We start from the raw sequence: 18,965 nt of genomic DNA on the forward strand, positions 1-18,965 counted from the left end.
TTTAGAATACTAATATTCCCCCACCATTATTATATTATGACCAAAGGATTTGTTGCATTCCTCACAAGACAGTTAGTCTATTATACAGTTATGTTATACAATCATAACATACCACCAAAAAACACACTATATTGATATAACTGGATTGGTGATGGTAATTGATTTTCTCTTCATCGTTATTCTAAGCCTTTCCTGGCACTAAATACAGTCTGTCACAGATCACATCAGATCAAGGGTAATATATCTACCTGTTTTACACTCTTAACAGGTGGAATTACGTTCATGATGCCTCAAGAAATTAACCCTTTTGCTAATGAATTTGCTGGAAAGCTTCAATAGGCTCATCTCGCCATCACTGCGATTTAAAAAGAGCCCAGCAATGTGTTACCTTAGAAAGGCAATTTAGCCTTGTGTGCTCTGATTAATTTGGCATGCAGTTATCACACGAGTCATAATTTAGTTTTAATGAAAACTCAGCTCCTTTCTGTTTTGGAAGAAGGAAATAACTATAGAAACTGTGAACTAGCTGTACAAGTAAAAGTGAGTTTTCTTTAAGTGCTGTGTAGTGGATAGAGCATTTATTAAAGTAGTAGTAGAAAATGGAATATGTATTACATACAGATGTATGTCATGTCAGCACACAATTGGAGCTGGAACTATTAACCAGGTTGGCAATCTTTCCGAGGACAGTATTGTGTTTATTTATTGTTGAGCAATGTTGATGGTACCACCACTGCTTCCTGTTAGGGATGGAGCCCCCTTTTGCCTTTTTAATTGATAGGATAACTGTACACAGGAAAGGACGCACACTCAACCAGGTGAGCAACCAGGGCCGCAAATTAGTTTTTATAAATAACCTAATACTGTTGGACTGTTCTCTCACTCTGTCTCTATATGTATTCTTCATTAGATTGCAGCGGTGTCAAGACAATGCCAGTGGCTTTTCTGAGCAGTCAGTCTTTTTAATGTGACTACAGTCACTACATGAAGAGTAGTAACTACAGTACATGAAGAGTGTCATGAAATCTGAACATAGCCAGTAGACAGAATGTGAGACCTGTTTTTAAAACTCTTAAAAGAATGATGAAGAAACGTAACTCCGGTAGGTTAACATCAAACAATCCATGGTGATGAATCCATGCACAATATTTGTTCACATTGGTCCAACAGTCCTTAAAAACTTTGGTCTGTTTGTAGAAATAGGTGATTCATTGGTCAGTGACACAAAGTCTACTCAACCTGAGAACTTCAAACACAACCCTGCCAGTCTGCCAGCTCAGCAGGGCCTCTGCCAGCCAAACAGCTGCCAAATCCTGTGTTTGTACTAACTTCACATAAATAAAATCGCCCCCACACACAGAGACATGCAAGTGTAATGAAACATTTTAGAAACAGTTGCCTATGTTGTATATGGAGAAGCAGTTGGGACGCAACCATTGAGTCTGATGAAATACTGTAAAAGTGTCTAAAAGCACAATTTGGTCTTGATTCTTTCTCCTCTAATAGGGACCCGTTCACATCGGACAGTCATGATGTTGACATAAAAAATCCTCTAAATGGAGGGTTAGAGGGTATAGTTCACACTATAAACCAATCAGACCATGGTTCAGCTTGATTCATCTCTTTTGTCGGACCAAATTCCGGCTGTTTGGTCCTAACTGTGGTCTGGGGAAGGTTTCACACCTGCAATATTGGTTCAGATCAAACTGAAAAGTCTGAAAGTCCGGGGCCAAACAAGGTAGGTGTGAAAGCACCCTAAGAGTCTACACATGCCAGCAGCTCTGTGAGTCAGTATTTAGGGACAGCTGTGCTTTATGCAGGCTAACAGCAGCATGCTTACATGAATAAATGTATGTATGTTTTCCTTTCCAATGTTTGAAATACTTTCTCACATCTTAGCTTAGCATGCTAACATTTGCTAATTAGCACTAAACACAAAGTACAGCTGAGGCTGATGGGAATGTCATTAGTTTTGCAGATATTTGGTCATAAACCAGAGTATTGGACAAATTACAATATCAACCTGATGATGGCTCTATATTAAACAAATCACAAAAAATGGTGATACTATTCATCCTGATGGGAATATCTGAAACAAAATGAAACCAAATTGAATGGCAATCCATGCAACAGTTGTTGAGATATTTCAGTCTGAACCAAAGTGGTGGACCAACAGCCGACAGACAGACACCACTTTGGTTTGTCTGTCTGTCTGTCAAACAGACAGACAGACAGACAGACAGACAGACAGACAGACAGACAGACAGAGAGACAGACAGAGAGATGGACCTGGACATTGGAGATTGGTGTTAAATACTGTAATCACAGCCAGCTGATACCCAGCAGCTACTTGGGACCTAGAGGGCACCAGGGGGCCCCAAATGAGCAAATTACAAATATGATGGGTAATTTCTATGTTGCATGGTTTATTCAGTTTTAATAATTTAAAGCTATAGTGCGTAGTTTCTGTTTCCCTCATGAGGAATTCTAAGTAATGACAACCGCACTGTCGGCGCGTCCACATGACACAAGCCTTCCATGATTGTGCATCGTGATCGTTTGAGCTTCACTGTGCAGAATGATGTCCGTGCAGAGTTCGCTTACACATCTCTGAGCTCACCTTAAATCTGAGTTCAACACATGTATGACACAGTCAGAAGGATTTTGTGATGTCACAGCCAGTGTGTGCAGGTTACAAACACTGAGAATGGACTTTTCAGTTAGGCAGGAGACATCTTGTGTTCAGCAGTTAAACCTGTGAAACAAAATATATTTGTATATTCATTTTTAAGTTTATTTAACTTGTTGCGGGACAACCCAGCAAACACAAAATTATTATCAGAAGCTGAGTATATTCACACATCCTCAGACATTAGTGCAGGGCATCTTGAAGTTTGTTTTTAATTAAATAACAAAACTGTTCACTTTTGGATTAATTATTGTCCTCACCTTAGTTAAACACCTTCCAAACAGTAGTGGGGAAGTATTCAGATCCTTTACTTAAGTAAAAGTACTAATGCAACACTGTAAAAATACTCTGTTACAAGTAAAAGTCCTGCATTAATGTTACTTAAGTAAAAGTATGTAAGTATCATCAGAAAAATGAAGTAATAAAAGTAGAAGTACACAATGCAGAAAAATCCTCCCATCTTAGAAAGTGGAAAGGATTCAAACAGTTGTGTGTTTAATGGTCTAATCATTTCAGCTTTACTTGTAGGCCGTTATATTGTTAGCTAGTTTATTCATAACACATCGTATCTTATAAAGTACATGTGTTTTGTGTGCAAAATTATTATGTGTAAAGTAACTAAAGCTGTGAGATGAATGCAGTGCAGATGAAAAAGTACAATATTTCTCTCTGAAATGTAGCGGAGCAGAAGTAGAAAGTGAAAAGAACAGAAAAGAAAAGACTCAAGTAAGGTACAAGTAGCCTACCTCAAACTTGTAGCCTAAGTACAGTACTGGAGTAAAGTATCTTAGCTACATTCCACCACTGCTTCCAAAGTATGAAAAAAGTTTGCCAAAGTAATTTGTTGGAGGTGTTTTAATATAATTTAGGCTATATGGGTATTTGCGGTTGTTTAGTGTTGGAGCCATTTCATTGGCCACCAGCGTGTGACACGGACTAATTGGTAGGCTACTGTATGGAATTATTTTTGTGCCTTTAATTCCAAGCAACACTTCTCAAGTATCAAACAAAAATCACAACCTCAATCAAAAAAAAAAATGTCATCTCTAAAGTAAAACTCAGAACTTTTTAATATATTTTATTCGTTTGATAATATGTCCTTTTGTTTACAGTTGAGTTGCTCTCTCCATCACGTTTGCAGGACACTTATCTTTCAGAAACAGTTCAGGTAGACATGAGTCACTTCTCTGCCCTGTGGAAAAACCTGCATCAGATTTGGACCTAAATCAATTTGTTAACTACTTATTTACATTCATATCTGAATACCTAGTGGCTTATTAGAAGTGTGAAACCCATACGCATTTGTAAACAGACGCCAGAGGGATTTTTTTTACAACCAGGCATCCCTAAACCTGTTCTTTTTAATGGCTCATTATAACTGATAACAAAATACAGACAAGAAATGACAGCAGCTCCACCTACAATTAGGATGTCACCTGATAGAAAATGGCATGGTTTAAATTAGGAATTCAGATAAAATTGGTCTAATAAAAGTGCGTTTTGAATAAACGGATTGACATATCCAACTTTAAGTTTCAGATTTTCGACAACTTATTTGAGGGGAAAGTGTTTGTTTTAAAGCACGCCATCTACACCGGACACACGCGTTAATTACCGACCAAAAGACAGAACAAATGTGCGCCAACATTTAGTGTGGTGTAAACGTACCACTGCAGGTAAATAGTATAAGCAGCAGCAGCAGCAATGAGCCAGGGCGCTGATCTAATGATGTGTGTGTGTGTGTGTGTGTGTGTGTGTGTGTGTCTGTGCCATTGGCTGCAGCTGACAGCTCTGATCTGATCGCACGCACAGCCCCGGTCGTTTCTACCGGAGTTTACCGGGACTGACCACAACATGATGGACTTATAACAGACTCTCCCCCCCAAAAGCTGACCCAAAGATCCTACACCATTTAGGCCTATATCTCCTCAACCGATTTGTGTTTCCCAACTTAAGAGTCAAGATGGCTTTCTTCTTGCTTCTCATTATAGTAACAGTTTTAAGGATTGAGTCAGTGGCTCCGGGACCCGGGAACGTTTATACCAACCACTGGGCAGTGCGGATCCCAGGGGGCCGGGGACAGGCGGACAGGATCGCCGCTAAATATGGATATATCAACTTCGGACAGGTAAGCACAGTTTATCAATGTTGATTTGTTATTACTGTCATGGATGTCCTATGTTTACTTTGCAACGTAGCAGCATGCAGTAACTGTAATGACCATTGTGATGTCACACTCGGTAAGATTAGATATAATCAAAATGGCTACATTTGAGAAAATAGGCTATAAATATTTGAGAATAAATTAAGTCCACACACATGAAATGTGAGTTAGCCTAGGAAAAAAAAAAAAAAAAGGTTCTGTGCAGGCTGTAGCTGATTAACTTATTGCCTTCTGGATATTGAAGCATACAAGATTAACAAATGTTTAAAATGTTTTTATTACGTATGTATTCATAGTTAATAATTCATTTATTAATAGCCTACTCTATAGCAGGGGGTCTGGGTCAGAATCAGAAATCAGAATCAGAAAAAGATTTATTGCCAAGTAGGCTAAGTAGGCTTGGTTGGTGCATACATAAACAAACAAACATAGGTCTATTGCACATTAATATGAAATAAAGAATAAATACAGAAACAAATATATACAAAATAGCTGTTAACATAAGAAAAATGAGAAGAAAAAAAATATGCTGAATGGCCCTCAGAGTTACTGCAGGGGGGAGCCACCAACTTATTGTTAATTTTTATTTATTTTTGTATAAAAGTTTTTTCAAAAGTGAAAATGTCTTAACATCAATCATCATATCTTTCAGAAACAGTTCAGATAGACAGTCACTTCTCTGCCTTGATAATATGTCCTTTTGTTTACAGTTGAGTTGCTCTCTCCATCACGTTTGCAGGACACTTATCTTTCAGAAACAGTTCAGGTAGACATGAGTCACTTCTCTGCCCTGTGGAAAAACCTGCATCAGATTTGGACCTAAATCAATTTGTTGATTGAATTAGGATCCCTAAACCTGTTCTTTTTAATGGCTCATTATAACTGATAACAAAATACAGACAAGAAATGACAGCAGCTCCACCTACAATTAGGATGTCACCTGATAGAAAATGGCATGGTTTAAATTAGGAATTCAGCTAAAATTGGTCTAATAAAAGTGCTTTTTGAATAAACGGATTGACATATCCAACTTTAAGTTTCAGATTTTCGACAACTTATTTGAGGGGAAAGTGTTTGTTTTAAAGCACGCCATCTACACCGGACACACGCGTTAATTACCGACCAAAAGACAGAACAAATGTGCGCCAACATTTAGTGTGGTGTAAACGTACCACTGCAGGTAAATAGTATAAGCAGCAGCAGCAGCAATGAGCCAGGGCGCTGATCTAATGATGTGTGTGTGTGTGTAATAATTGGTAGGCTACTGTATGGAATTATTTTTGTGCCTTTAATTCCAAGCAACACTTCTCAAGTATCAAACAAAAATCACAACCTCAATCAAAAAAAAAAATGTCATCTCTAAAGTAAAACTCAGAACTTTTTAATATATTTTATTCGTTTGATAATATGTCCTTTTGTTTACAGTTGAGTTGCTCTCTCCATCACGTTTGCAGGACACTTATCTTTCAGAAACAGTTCAGGTAGACATGAGTCACTTCTCTGCCCTGTGGAAAAACCTGCATCAGATTTGGACCTAAATCAATTTGTTGATTGAATTAGGATCCCTAAACCTGTTCTTTTTAATGGCTCATTATAACTGATAACAAAATACAGACAAGAAATGACAGCAGCTCCACCTACAATTAGGATGTCACCTGATAGAAAATGGCATGGTTTAAATTAGGAATTCAGCTAAAATTGGTCTAATAAAAGTGCAAAACTGTGTATTACACATGTCCTGTGTAGCTGCAGCCTTTTTGGAGGTGGTTTTCATGTGCAGAGTATATCATTTTTGAGATGATGGGTGTTGTGAAATCTCCTAAATGTAGATAGAGCTGTCAGTTTTTGTTTGTCTTATAGCCTGTTTTATGTTCATGTAGATGTTAACCTGTTAAAGACAACCAGTCGTCCAAACCATTCAGCAATATTGGTCGTTTGTTTCCTTCCCTCTAACACGACCCACAGGAGCGTTTCATAAAATGGCGCCTGTAGCGGTGGCAGGAAATACAGCCTCATATCTAAACTAAACTTTGTGAATCAGTTTGGTTATGTTTAGGCTAGGGCTGTCAATCGATTAAAAAATGTAATCGAATTAATTACATACTCTGTGATTAATTAATCGAAATTAATCGCATACATAATTAACGGTGCCTGAACCGATACTTTTTAAGAAAGTAAAAAAAGAAAAAAAGAAAAAAAGGGTACTAAACAACAGTCGGTGACATTAAAGAACGGCTTGTTTATTGCTAAGGCCATATGGTCAAAATTAAATGATTTAATAATAATGTAATAACAATAACAATAACTTATTTCACTAGTAAATTGCTGTTGAACGACAAAAACAACCACCAGATGGGAAAAGGACATTTACAATAACTTCAAATGCACCACGAGGCTGTAGTTTACCAGTTTCATTGAACTGTCTGTGTTGTTTTTCCGACGGCAGCTGCAGATTGTTACATGTGTTACATGTGTTGGAATGCTCTACAGTAAAACACAGTCAAACTTTACACCGTTTAGCGTTAGCCGTCAGCATTGTAACCGTGTTTAATCCAGCTACTAGCTAGCGGTAGGCTAACGTTAGCTGCTGTCGAGTATAGTGTTAACTAGCTAGAGGTAGGCTAACGTTAGCTGCTGTTGAGTATAGTGTTAACTAGCGTCATGTGCAGCGGTGTTTGTGTTGCCTGTATCGTCTGTTTCAGAGCATCAGAGAGAAGCGCAGACATATCAGTGGCACCAGATTTCGGTAGCCAGGGTTGGCAGGAAGAAGATTTTTACAAGTAAATGTTCCAATCAATGATCCAGGCAGCACATTCTCGTCTCCCTCCATTTTACAGTCCAATGGTGGCTAGAACGGCTCCGGGTCAAACGTCAATATGGAATGGATTAATCTGCATTATTTTTTTTAACGCGTTATTTTTTCTCAGATTAATTAATCGAAATGAACACGTTATTTTGACAGCCCTAGTTTAGGCACAAAACTACTTAGTTATAGGTTCAGAAAAAGATGGTGGATTGGCTTAAAATCAGATTCTGGTTACGCATGTGACGCTGTATGTCATGTTCGTAAAGTAAAAAAAAAAAACTCGCCACGGAGGGATTTTGGTTGTGTTTAGGCACAAAAACTACTTGGTGAGGTTTAGAAAATGATTGTCATTTGGGTTCAAATCAGACGTTACTTTACTCCCTGAATGTAGTCTCGGAGGAGGGTCCAGCTAGTCCACACAGCATTCCGGGATGGAAGAAAAACGTGCTCTGGTTTATTGGCATTTCTTTAAACCAATCACAATCTTCTTGGGCGGCGCTAAGTGCGGCACGGAGTCCCGGCGCCGCTGCAAAATAGCCTCGGGAAGGAACTTGTTTTGGTGGAACATGTGTACGTTCAAAAGTTGTTTTAGTCGTGCAACAGAAAACTCAGATTGGACAGATAGTCTAGCTAGCTGTCTGGATTTACCCTGCAGAGATCTGAGGAGCAGTTAACCATAGTCCTCATAAATCCACCAGAGTTTAGAACACCAACACAAAGAAAGCAGGTGACGGACATCCGACCGAAATGAGGGACATCCGGTGGAATTTCCAGCGGCACCGGAGCAATCCCGGAAGTGGAACGTCGTGGATACGCTGAACGTGATGTCCGTGAATAGTGAAAGTCCTGTGTTTGTTAGACCCATCCCACCCACCCACTAGAGGGCTCTGTCAGAAATGTAAATATAGGTCGTAATTGCAGCTTGTACAAACAACCTATGGGAGTGTTTTTTGGGGTGAGGACAGTCTCGATAAAGACCTTGTAGGTGAAAATATTGCAACATTAGAATTTTAGGAGCTTCTTCTTCTCTTTGGATTTTTTGGTGCTGCACCTGTAGGAATGGCCACAATCCCCTTCTTCACTTAAACCTTCAGTAAAGGATTTAATAACATTTGTAAAACTACAAGTTACAACTTATGTTCTCAACGCTTTATAAAGGTTGCCTTATTAGAAAGTGGTAATCTACTAGATACAGTAGGAGTACAGTCTGTAAAAGAGAATAACACAATACATGTGTGGTTGAAGGAGACAGGGAGAGGATTAAGACAGATGTAAGCATATGACTGCAGTTGTGCCAGCTGTGCACATGTTCTGAGAATCCAGATGACATTTTTGGTGCAAAGTCAAGAGAGAAAAAGCATATTTATTGAATGACAGAATGTATACAGATGGTCCAAATGTGTTTTGAATGTAGAATGCTTTGTAGAATAAGGTTTATGTTTTTGTTTTTGTCTTTAAATCAGGCCACATCAGTGTAAAAGCCAAGATAAAAGCAGCTCAGATAGATAGAATATTTAGCGTTTAGCCATGGTTTTATGGTCTGAGTTTCAGTGCAGTTGTTGTCCTTGTCTTGATGTTGCTGTTTGTGTTCGGTCAGATAGGAAGTCTGGAGGACCATTACCATTTCCACCACAGCAGAGTGGTTCGCAGAGCGGCATACTCTTTGAAGGGCCCCCACAGCTTCATCCATATGGATCCTGAGGTGAGTCCCGGATCAGTTTCTTTCAAGTGGAATCAGAACACAACAGAGGAGATCTGGTCACATGAACACACGTTTCCTCTTGTCTAAAGCCTTCCCATCAGACCTGGCAACCCTGGACGTAGTTGACTACCACGCTGGCAGCAGTTCAAATATTTCTGTGATTTTCCATTTCACTGGTTTATACAGTGTTGTGGAAATGCCGTATAGCTGATTTAAAAAAGATGAACCTGTGTTTTCTTTTAAATGATAAGAACATTTTTGTGCAGTTATAAGAAGACAGGTTTGCTCCTCATGGACTGAGTTTCAGGTGGATGAAAAAAACAGTGGTTGTTTTCCCAACACAGATAAGATAAGATATATACACTAACATAGGATAAAACTTTATTGTCTGTCCACACAGAAATGTTCCTTGCAGACTCACTCCACTCCACTGCTAATTTAAAAAAGTGAAGACAAATGCCATGCGATGGTCAATTTTAGTGAATTTTATTTACAACTAAAGCCTTCATTAAAGCATATATAAGAGAGCAGTGAGCTCTCGGAAGACACGTCATCCAATCAAACATCAGCTGGAAAATAATTGCACCCGTGCAACTGGGAGAGGATCCCCAAGCAAAGCAAAATCAAGTGAATTAAATCTAGAGTAATGATGATCATTTTGAAAAGTGAATAAAGAAATAGATGTTTTGTAATTAAAACTGAAATGACTGAGTGACTTAAACATATTTACATTGATATCAACATCAAAAGAAAGTAAGGAGATGCTCAAAATTGAAGATTTGAAATGCATGGACACAACATAAGAAAAGAGGTTTGAGCGTGAAGGAGTCTTGCAAGTCATGTGAGACCGCTGCATTAAAGGTGCATATGTTTCTTTCAAACAAAGCTATGTGTGCAAACCAAAATGGTATGTGTGTATCCTTGGGATCTAACAAACATGTTGAGTGCATCTCCTTCATCATAAAGCATTCACAGCAGCTGCTATTATTTTGAAAAAATATTTTAGATCATTCATTGTTTACATCTGTGTTTGCTAGCTTTGTAGTTTTCTTCACTGCCTTTGTTGGTGCATCACTATGCTTTTTCATGCAACCAGTGGAATAGTGTTAAACCGGCGGCAGGAATTGCGTTACGTACGAGCACATGCGTGTCCTCATGGATAATACAGGGAAAACAGGCCCACTTGTAAAAAAAATATCTCTGTAGCGCCACTAGTGGGAAAAAAAAGAAATGCAATGCCCCATGATGTAGCTTCTTATGGTTTAGTCTCACTTTTCCAGACCTTCCTTCTCAGCGCTGCGGAGGAGGGTCTGGCTAGTCCACACACATTCCAAGATGGGAGAAAAACATGCTCTGGTTTATTGGTATTTCTTTAATCCAATCACAATCGTCATGGTGCCTCTGCAAAATAGCCTCGGAAAGGAACTTGTTTTGGTGGAACGTGTACGTTCAAAAGTTGTTTTAGTCGTGCAACAGAAAACTCAGATTGGCCAGATAGTCTAGCTAGCTGTCTGGATTTATCCTACAGAGATCTAAGCAGCAGTTAACTATAGTCCTCATAAATCCACCGGAGTTTAGAATGCTAACACAAACAAAACGGAAGGTAACGGAAATCCGGACGAAAAGAGCGCGGTCCGGAGGAATTTCCGGCAGCACCGGAGCAAGCCTGGAAGTGGAACGTCGTGGAAATAGACTACTTCTAGGCTAATGCTTGAAGTGCCTCTAGTGGACAGAATTCATAACAACAACCACATGCTGATATTGCCATTGGCAATGCATATGTGCAAAACTTAAAACAAAATTATATAATCAACTCAAAGTTTGTGCTAAGATCATTGGTCAATCTGTTGCACAATCCTTTCAAACAACCCACAAGAAGAGCATGCTCAGACTTAGACACAACAGGCTCAGGAACTCTTAAACCAAAATCAGTGTGCTGCCAATTCAGATCTGGATCTGAGGATATCAGGAAACATGTTTTTTGTCATGGCTGTTGATGTGTTTTCATCTTTTGTACTATATGTGTAATTGTTGTCCAACTTTGCTTGTACTTTTCTTTTTATTGAGCGGAACTGCTCGGGAACGCAAAATGAATTTCAGTGTAAACTGATAATTAAGTTCTATTGTATAAGTCTTAATAGTATAGTAAATATTATTAGGCTGAATTTGAGCATTGAATATAATTCCAATATTAGCAATAATAATGAATGAAGTTTGAATGGTATTATAGAGGAAGATGGACAACTCTAGTGTTTATGTGGGTGTATTCTCATGTAACTGCAAAAGTCAGGGTAAGGATTCTACAGTGGGGTAGGATTCCTACATATATTACAGTAATTTCAGTATTCTTGCATAGATTAAATTATTTATGAACCAATTCTTTAATTAATCCATTATTACATTGTATTTTATTTTTGAGAAATAAAAGTTCTTGACTTTACAAAAAGAGGTTTTGATATTAATGTATAGGTGTGGGCTTCCATAGAAAACGGTGTGGCTCTGACTGTTCTTTCCATTCCCAACCTTAGGTGGCCTGGGCTGAGCAGCAGGTAGTAAAACCAAGAGTAAAGAGGTATGTCCAAAGTGACCCAAGCTTCATTCATTTCAATGACCCTAAATGGTCCAACATGTGGTACATTGTAAGTAAAGTGCACTGAATCATCATTCATCCTGCCATTTCCATTTCGGCGAGACAAATTAAGAAGTTTGGTGCTTGTCTTTAAATTTTCTTTTCAGCACTGCAATGATAAGAGCAGCCGTTGTCGCTCAGAGATGAACATTCTGGCAGCCTGGCAGAGGGGCTACACCGGCAAGAACGTGGTGGTCACCATATTGGATGACGGCATCGAGAGGAACCACCCTGATCTGGCTCAGAACTATGTATGTGTTATCTATCCAACCATCTCCAAATATGGACACAGTTCAAAATCAAAATACGTGCTGTGGATTTCATTTTCACATGCCCTAAGTTTGTAACCCATGTTTGGCTCCAATTCATCCCTCCAATACCTCACAACAAGAACTGAGATAAAAACTTCAGTAACTATAAGCTGTTTTCTCTGTCTCAGTCATAGACTGTAAAAATAATGGACAAAGCTTCCGGGTCCGAAAAGTGAAGCCAATGCGGAAGTGCCTAAAACCTGCATTCTATCTCATTTCCAGCAGGGGGCAACTCCACTGGCGCCAAAAAGAAGTCTGTTTCTAAACATTTTCAAGTCTTCTTCAAAACAGCATCATTTTTAAAATGATGGTCCTTTTAAAATAGACGATAAAGCAGGGTATGCTTTAGGGGAAGGGCTACACACCGACCTGTCATTCAGGACAGAAGCTTAGCAGTGCTAACCATGGCACTGTGGACATTAAAATAGACCTGAACTTGTTTTTGGGTGTTGTCCGTGTTTTTGTCTTAAAACTTTGACCCTCTCACTGTGTGTTTTCACTTCATCAAAGTAAAGTGGAACATTTTGGTCGCCTAAAAATGTCTTGTTCAGCGTTCTGCCAACCGAGCTTGCTAGCTACCGCTAGCGTTAGCTGGTAACTTAAGGGAAAGTCTGCATATTTTCTGTACTGCCATAAAAAGTACATAGTACATTCATCTGCGTTTACCCACCAGTAAATCTCCACTGTATAAATCGCTTCAGAAAGGTTGAAAATCTGCAACTTTCCCTCTTTAGCATTTAGTGCAGCGCCATTGCAACCATAAACAACACTGGCTTGGCTGCGTCATCTTCCAAAGCTCCACCTTCTGGTCAAAATCAGTAACGTCAGGTTTCAAAAAAACAAGATGGTGACGTCCAAACTCGAGGCTTCAAAACGGCAGTCCACAAACCAATGGGTGACATCACTGATGCTATGTCCATTATTTTTACAGTCTATTGTCTCAGCCTCACCTATTTGTTGCCGTTTCTTCTGTTGTCCTGTATCACTTCTCTAGGACCATCTAGCAAGTTATGATGTCAATGGGAATGACCATGACCCTACACCACGTTATGACTCCCGCAATGAAAACATGTAAGAATGAATACCACCAATGTCTCCACTTTGTCACATTCAAATTAAATCTATTCTGCAGTTCCCCCATCTACGGCCTTTAATCATGTCTCTATCATTTTGATATAAGGCCAATTGCCCACTATACAGCAGAGTAGTGTCAGATAGGTTCCAGGCTCATTTTCAGAATATTTAGAAGTACTAAGTGCCTCAGGGGGCTTCAAACACAGTCATTGTTGGATTATCCAACAGCATTTGAAACCCCTTTTGTGACAGCAGAATCAGGGGGGCTGTATCCAACAGTTTTTGTAACTTTCATGCCCACTTCACGCAGTGATTGGTCAGCTGTGTGAAGGTGAGAAAGTTATCTCTTGCATTCTTTACACAACTACTTCTTTCACTTTTTGTGTGATGGGATAAAGCTTTCAAATATTTTTTCCAAATCATCTTTTTAAAGTTCTCCCATGTGAGGTAGATCGTTGTGCCTTCATTTCAGTGCTGCAGATGAGGTAACTGCACCTACTTTTGGGTTGGATTCAGTCTGTTAGTATTCAAGGCCCATCCAATGGGCCTATGCCCAACCTACATTATAATGCCTACACCTTGATGTTCAAATCCTCCTCTTTTCTATTTCCAGCAGATCTAACATAGGCTTTGAGAGCAAAAGCAACCTAAAATATCATCAGTAAATGCCAGGTTTTGATGTCATCCCAAGGAATCAAAGACTTCTTTCTAGTCCATTTTGTACTAATGATCAGACAAGAGGAAATCCATCATAGAAGAAGCAAGAGTAGTCTCCGTAGTGTGTTTGTGCCTGTGATCCCACTCTTGGTGTGATCACATTTCTCATGTGAATGATATATAAAATACAATTTGGTGTGGTTTATAAAATAAGCCTTCTCACCACTCTTTCAAGTTAATTAATTTCAGATATGCTTCCTAGAAATGTTTACAGTAATCTGCCTTTGAACTTGTCAGGCTTTTGTTTGCTCTCTTTTTACTGCTCTCTGTAGACATGGAACTCGGTGTGCAGGACAAGTTGCAGCAGTGGCCAATAACTCCCATTGTGCCGTTGGGATTGCCTATAATGTTCGCATTGGAGGTAGAGTTCTCTGTCCTTTTTCTCAACACCTGAGCCACATCAGCAATGTGGTCTGTTGATCCATCCCTTTGTTCCAGACAGAAATATCTCAGCAACTACTGGATGAATTGCTATGAAACGTGCAGATATACATGGTCCCCACAGGATGGATCACAATTACTCTGTTGATTCCGACTTTTGATTTAGTGCCATCATTACACATCAGAAGGTTCACTTATCCACTGACATATCTTTAAATATTCTACATTGATTGGCACAGAGTTTAGTTTAGACGTTAATGGATAACACATGATGAATCCTAATGACTTTGTTGATCCTACTGTTAATCAGGTCAAACTTTAAATCATTGTTGTTGTATTGCAGGGGTTTTTAATATAGTCTTTTTCAATGCTTTCTAAAGCAAATCATACAAAGATGTAATTTATACTTTATTGTAAGTGGTGTTTCACCACCAAGAATCAAACCTCAGGTGTCTGCAGGGGTGGGCAAGAACTGAAATTTTGAAATGAGTGTTGTAAACAGCATTTTACGGTGTGAGCTAGACCCAGTGGTGCTAATTAAAAATATGTATAGTTTAAACCAGTGATTCCCAACCAGGGGTACTTATACCCCATTGGGTACTTCTGCAGTTGGGTACGTGGAAAGATTGTAGAGTAGCTCAACTAATTAAAAACAAAATTATATTATCATTTGTTTGGAAGAATATAGCCACATATTCACATTAAGTTAACTGTGACACCTGAACACTACATGTTGCAGTTATGGGGAGAAAAATAGTTAGTAAGCCAGCATGAAAGTTTAGCTAAATTAATGAATGAATGGTAGAAATAACTAGCCAAAAGTAATGACTAAACAGTTAAAAGGATTAGGGAAAAGTAATGGAGCACTTAAAATAGCTAAAAGTTTAAAAAGTTAGCTAACGATTGAAATAGTTGGCTAACGGTTGGAATAGTTAGCTAAAACGGATGGATAAATGGTTGAAACTTTCAGCTTCTCTCCAAGTAGTAGTAGCCTAGGAGGTTAGTAGTAGTTCAAATTGACAGTTCAATTGCATAAAATACACTAAAATACTAAACAATATCCACTTTTATATAATGAATAGTGTTATTTATTTGAACATACAGTACATTGGGAATCGATGAAGGGTTCATCTGACAGGGCTGTGGGGGGACCTCAGACCAAAAAGGTTGGAAACCACTGGTTTAAACTGCAAAGTATCCTATTTTATGAGTTACCTTTGTGTGTAAAATCAAGTATAACTACAGCTATCAGATAAAGTATCAGACAAAGATAGCGGAGTAAAAAGTAAACACTTTTCTGTATGAGACTCTTTTGCTCCAAGCTGCAAGAAATTATTGTTATTTTGTGTAGATGCTGCTTGTATCTCTTTATTTATACACTGATTCACTGTGTAATCTAAAGCATATGCAAGGAAATGAATTGGGATTGATGCCGTCTGTGACACAGGGATTCGGATGCTGGATGGCGATGTGACTGATTTGGTAGAGGCCATGTCCCTGGGAATCCGACCAGACTACATTGACATCTACAGTGCCAGCTGGGGCCCAAAAGACGATGGCAAGACGGTGGATGGCCCAGGGCCCCTAACTAAACAGGCTTTTGAACAAGGCATCAACAAGGTTTGAACAGTCCATCCATCTTTGTCCGCATATCCGGTATCGGGTCGCGGGGGGAGCAGCTCCAGCAGGGGACCCCAAACTTCCCTTTCCTGAGCCACATTAACCAGCTCCGACTGGGGGATCCCGAGGCGTTCCCAGGCCAGGTTGGAGATATAATCCCTCCACCTAGTCCTGGGTCTTCCCCGAGGCCTCCTCCCAGCTGGACGTGCCTGGAACACCTCCCTAGGGAGGCGCCCAGGGGGCATCCTTACCAGATGCCCGAACCACCTCAACTGGCTCCTTTCGACGCGAAGGAGAAGCGGCTCTACTTCGAGCTCCTCACAGATGACTGTGCTTCTCACCCTATCTCTAAGGGAGACACCAGCCACCCTCCTGAGGAAACCCATTTCGGCCGCTTGTACCCTGGATCTTGTTCTTTCGGTCATGACCCAGCCTTCATGACCATAGGTGAGGGTAGGAACGAAAACTGACCGGTAGATTGAGAGCTTTGCCTTCTGGCTCAGCTCTCTTTTCGTCACAATGGTGCGATAAATTCAATGTAATACCGCACCCGCTGCGCCGATTCTACGACCAATCTCCCGCTCCATTGTCCCCTCACTCGCGAACAAGACCCCAAGGTATTTAAACTCCTTCACTTGGGGTAAGGACTCATTCCCTACCTGGAGAAGGCACTCCATCGGTTTCCTGCTGAGAACCATGGCCTCAGATTTAGAGGTGCTGATCCTCATCCCAGCCACTTCACACTCGGCTGCGAACCGATCCAGTGAGTGCTGAAGGTCATAGGCCGATGATGCCATCAGGACCACATCATCTGCAAAAAGCAGCGATGAGATCCCCAGCCCACCGAACTGCATGTCCATAAATACTACAAGCAGGATTGGTGACAAAGCGCAGCCCTGGCGGAGGCCAACCCTCACCTGAAACGAGTCCGACTTACTGCCGAGAACCCGGACACAGCTCTCGCTTTGGTCATACAGAGATTGGATGGGACCCACTCACCCCATACTCCCGCAGCACCTCCCACAGTATCTCCAGATCCACAAAGCAAATGTAGACCGGTCGGGCATACCCCCAGGCTCCCTCCAGGATCCTTGCGAGAGTGGAGATCTGATCCGTTGTTCCATGACCAGGACGGAATGCGCATTGTTCCTCTTCAACCCGAGGTTCGACTATCTGCCGAACCCTCCTTTCCAGCACCTTGGAGTAGACTTTACCGGGGAGGCTGAGAAGTGTGATACCCCTGTAATTGGCACACACCCTCTGGTCCCACTTTTTGAACAGGGGAACCACCACCCCGGTCTGCCACTCCTTAGGCACCGTCACAGACTTCCACACAATGTTGAAGAGGCGTGTCAACCAAGTAGACCCCTCCACACCCAGAGCTTTAAGCATTTCTGGACGGATCTCATCAATCCCTGGGGCTTTGCCACTGTGGATTTGTTTAACTACCTCAGCGACTTCCACCAAGGAAATTGACGACAATCCCCCATCATCCTCCAGCTCTGCCTCTACCATAGTGGGCGTATTAGCTGGATTTAGGAGTTCCTCAAAGTGCTCCTTCCACCGCCCTATTACCTCCTCAGTTGAGGTCAACAGCGTCCCATCCTTACTGTACACAGCTTGGATGGTTCCCCGCTTCCCCCTCCTGAGGTGGCGAACGGTTTTCCAGAAGCAGAAGTCCTTCTCCATGTCTTCTCCGAACTTCTCCCACACCCGCTGCTTTGCCTCTTTAACGGCAGAGGCTGCAGCCCTTCGGGCCCTTCGGTACCTTGCAACTGCCTCCGGAGTCTTCTGGGATAACATATCCCAGAAAGACTTCTTCAGTCGGACGGCTGTTGGACGAGTGTCAAAAACATACAGCCTCAGATCAGATGAAACAATTATAAAATCAATCATTGACCTTCGGCCTAGGGTGTTCTGGTACCAGGTACACTTATGAGCATCCCTATGTTCGAACATGGTGTTTGTTATAGACAATCCATGACTAGCACAGAAGTCCAACAACAGACAACCACTCTGGTTTAGATCAGGGAGGCCGTTCCTCCCAATCACGCCTCTCCATGTATCTCCATCATTGCCCACATGCGCGTTGAAGTCCCCCAGCAGAACTATGGAGTCCCCCACTGGAGCCCCATACAGGACTCCTTTCAAGGTCTCCAAGAAGGCCGAATACTCCGAACTCTTGTTTGGTGCATATGCACAAACAACAGTCAGAGTTTTCCCCCCCACAACCCGCAGGCGTTTGAACAGTCACAAAGAAAAACCAGAATGTCTCTGAGCAGACTTACGCACGTATGATTGGTGTTTGAGTGGAATCACAGTAACACATCACTGTGTGTCACACAGGGCCGCAAAGGCTTGGGGTCCATTTTTGTCTGGGCGTCAGGTAACGGGGGTCGCCAGGGTGATCATTGCTCATGTGACGGTTACACGAGCAGTATCTACACCATCTCCATCTCCAGCACCACAGAGAATGGAAACAAGCCCTGGTACCTGGAGGTGTGCAGCTCCATCATAGCCACAACTTACAGCAGTGGAGAGTTTAACGAGAGGAAGATTGTAAGTACTGCGTCAATTTCAATTCCAGTTCCAGTGGTGATTGTTGTGTGTGTGTGTGTGTTGATGTGTGTGTCTGTGTCTGTGTGTGTGTGTGTCTGTGTGTGACTTATATGTTTTATTTGCTGCCCACCAGGGGTGCCAGTGGAACGGACTGGAGGGAACTGTGCATTATAGGGTGCTTGGGGTGAAGGTGTCTATGTTTACTGTATGTGTATGTATATTTGTGAGGCCCTTTACAGACTGTGAAAACAAATATCCCCAGTGGACAATAAAGACTATCTATCTATCTTCATCAACTGTAGCTCAGACAGTT

The 18,965-nt window shown here is 41.0% G+C and overlaps 2 protein-coding genes across 4 annotated transcripts in view; both read left to right on the forward strand.

Moving 5' to 3' along the window:
* pop4 (POP4 homolog, ribonuclease P/MRP subunit) overlaps positions 1-990 on the forward strand; it is a 32,675-nt gene extending 31,685 nt beyond the window's left edge. The window contains exon 10 of the mRNA XM_031292746.2: positions 978-990. The gene's annotated coding sequence lies outside the window, so the exon portion shown is untranslated. The remainder of the gene's footprint in view (positions 1-977) is intronic.
* A 3,437-nt stretch (positions 991-4,427) lies between these two features.
* The window catches only part of LOC116045202 (proprotein convertase subtilisin/kexin type 6-like), a 35,296-nt gene continuing 20,758 nt past the window's right edge, over positions 4,428-18,965 (forward strand). Inside the window, exons 1-8 of one of the 3 annotated variants that reach the window (XR_004896961.1) lie at positions 4,428-4,817; positions 9,257-9,361; positions 11,890-12,000; positions 12,098-12,241; positions 13,296-13,372; positions 14,365-14,453; positions 15,921-16,093; positions 18,440-18,652. Coding sequence is in view for 2 of the 3 variants with exons in the window: in XM_031292725.2 (XP_031148585.1) it covers positions 4,653-4,817; positions 9,257-9,361; positions 11,890-12,000; positions 12,098-12,241; positions 13,296-13,372; positions 14,365-14,453; positions 15,921-16,093; positions 18,440-18,652 (1,077 nt within the window). In the remaining variant the exon portion in view is untranslated. The remainder of the gene's footprint in view (positions 4,818-9,256; positions 9,362-11,889; positions 12,001-12,097; positions 12,242-13,295; positions 13,373-14,364; positions 14,454-15,920; positions 16,094-18,439; positions 18,653-18,965) is intronic. The other 2 variants (XM_031292725.2, XM_031292724.2) reach the window with 2 other exon arrangements.

This window comes from Sander lucioperca, chromosome 3 (assembly GCF_008315115.2).
Source record: "Sander lucioperca isolate FBNREF2018 chromosome 3, SLUC_FBN_1.2, whole genome shotgun sequence".
Classification (NCBI taxonomy): domain Eukaryota; kingdom Metazoa; phylum Chordata; class Actinopteri; order Perciformes; family Percidae; genus Sander; species Sander lucioperca.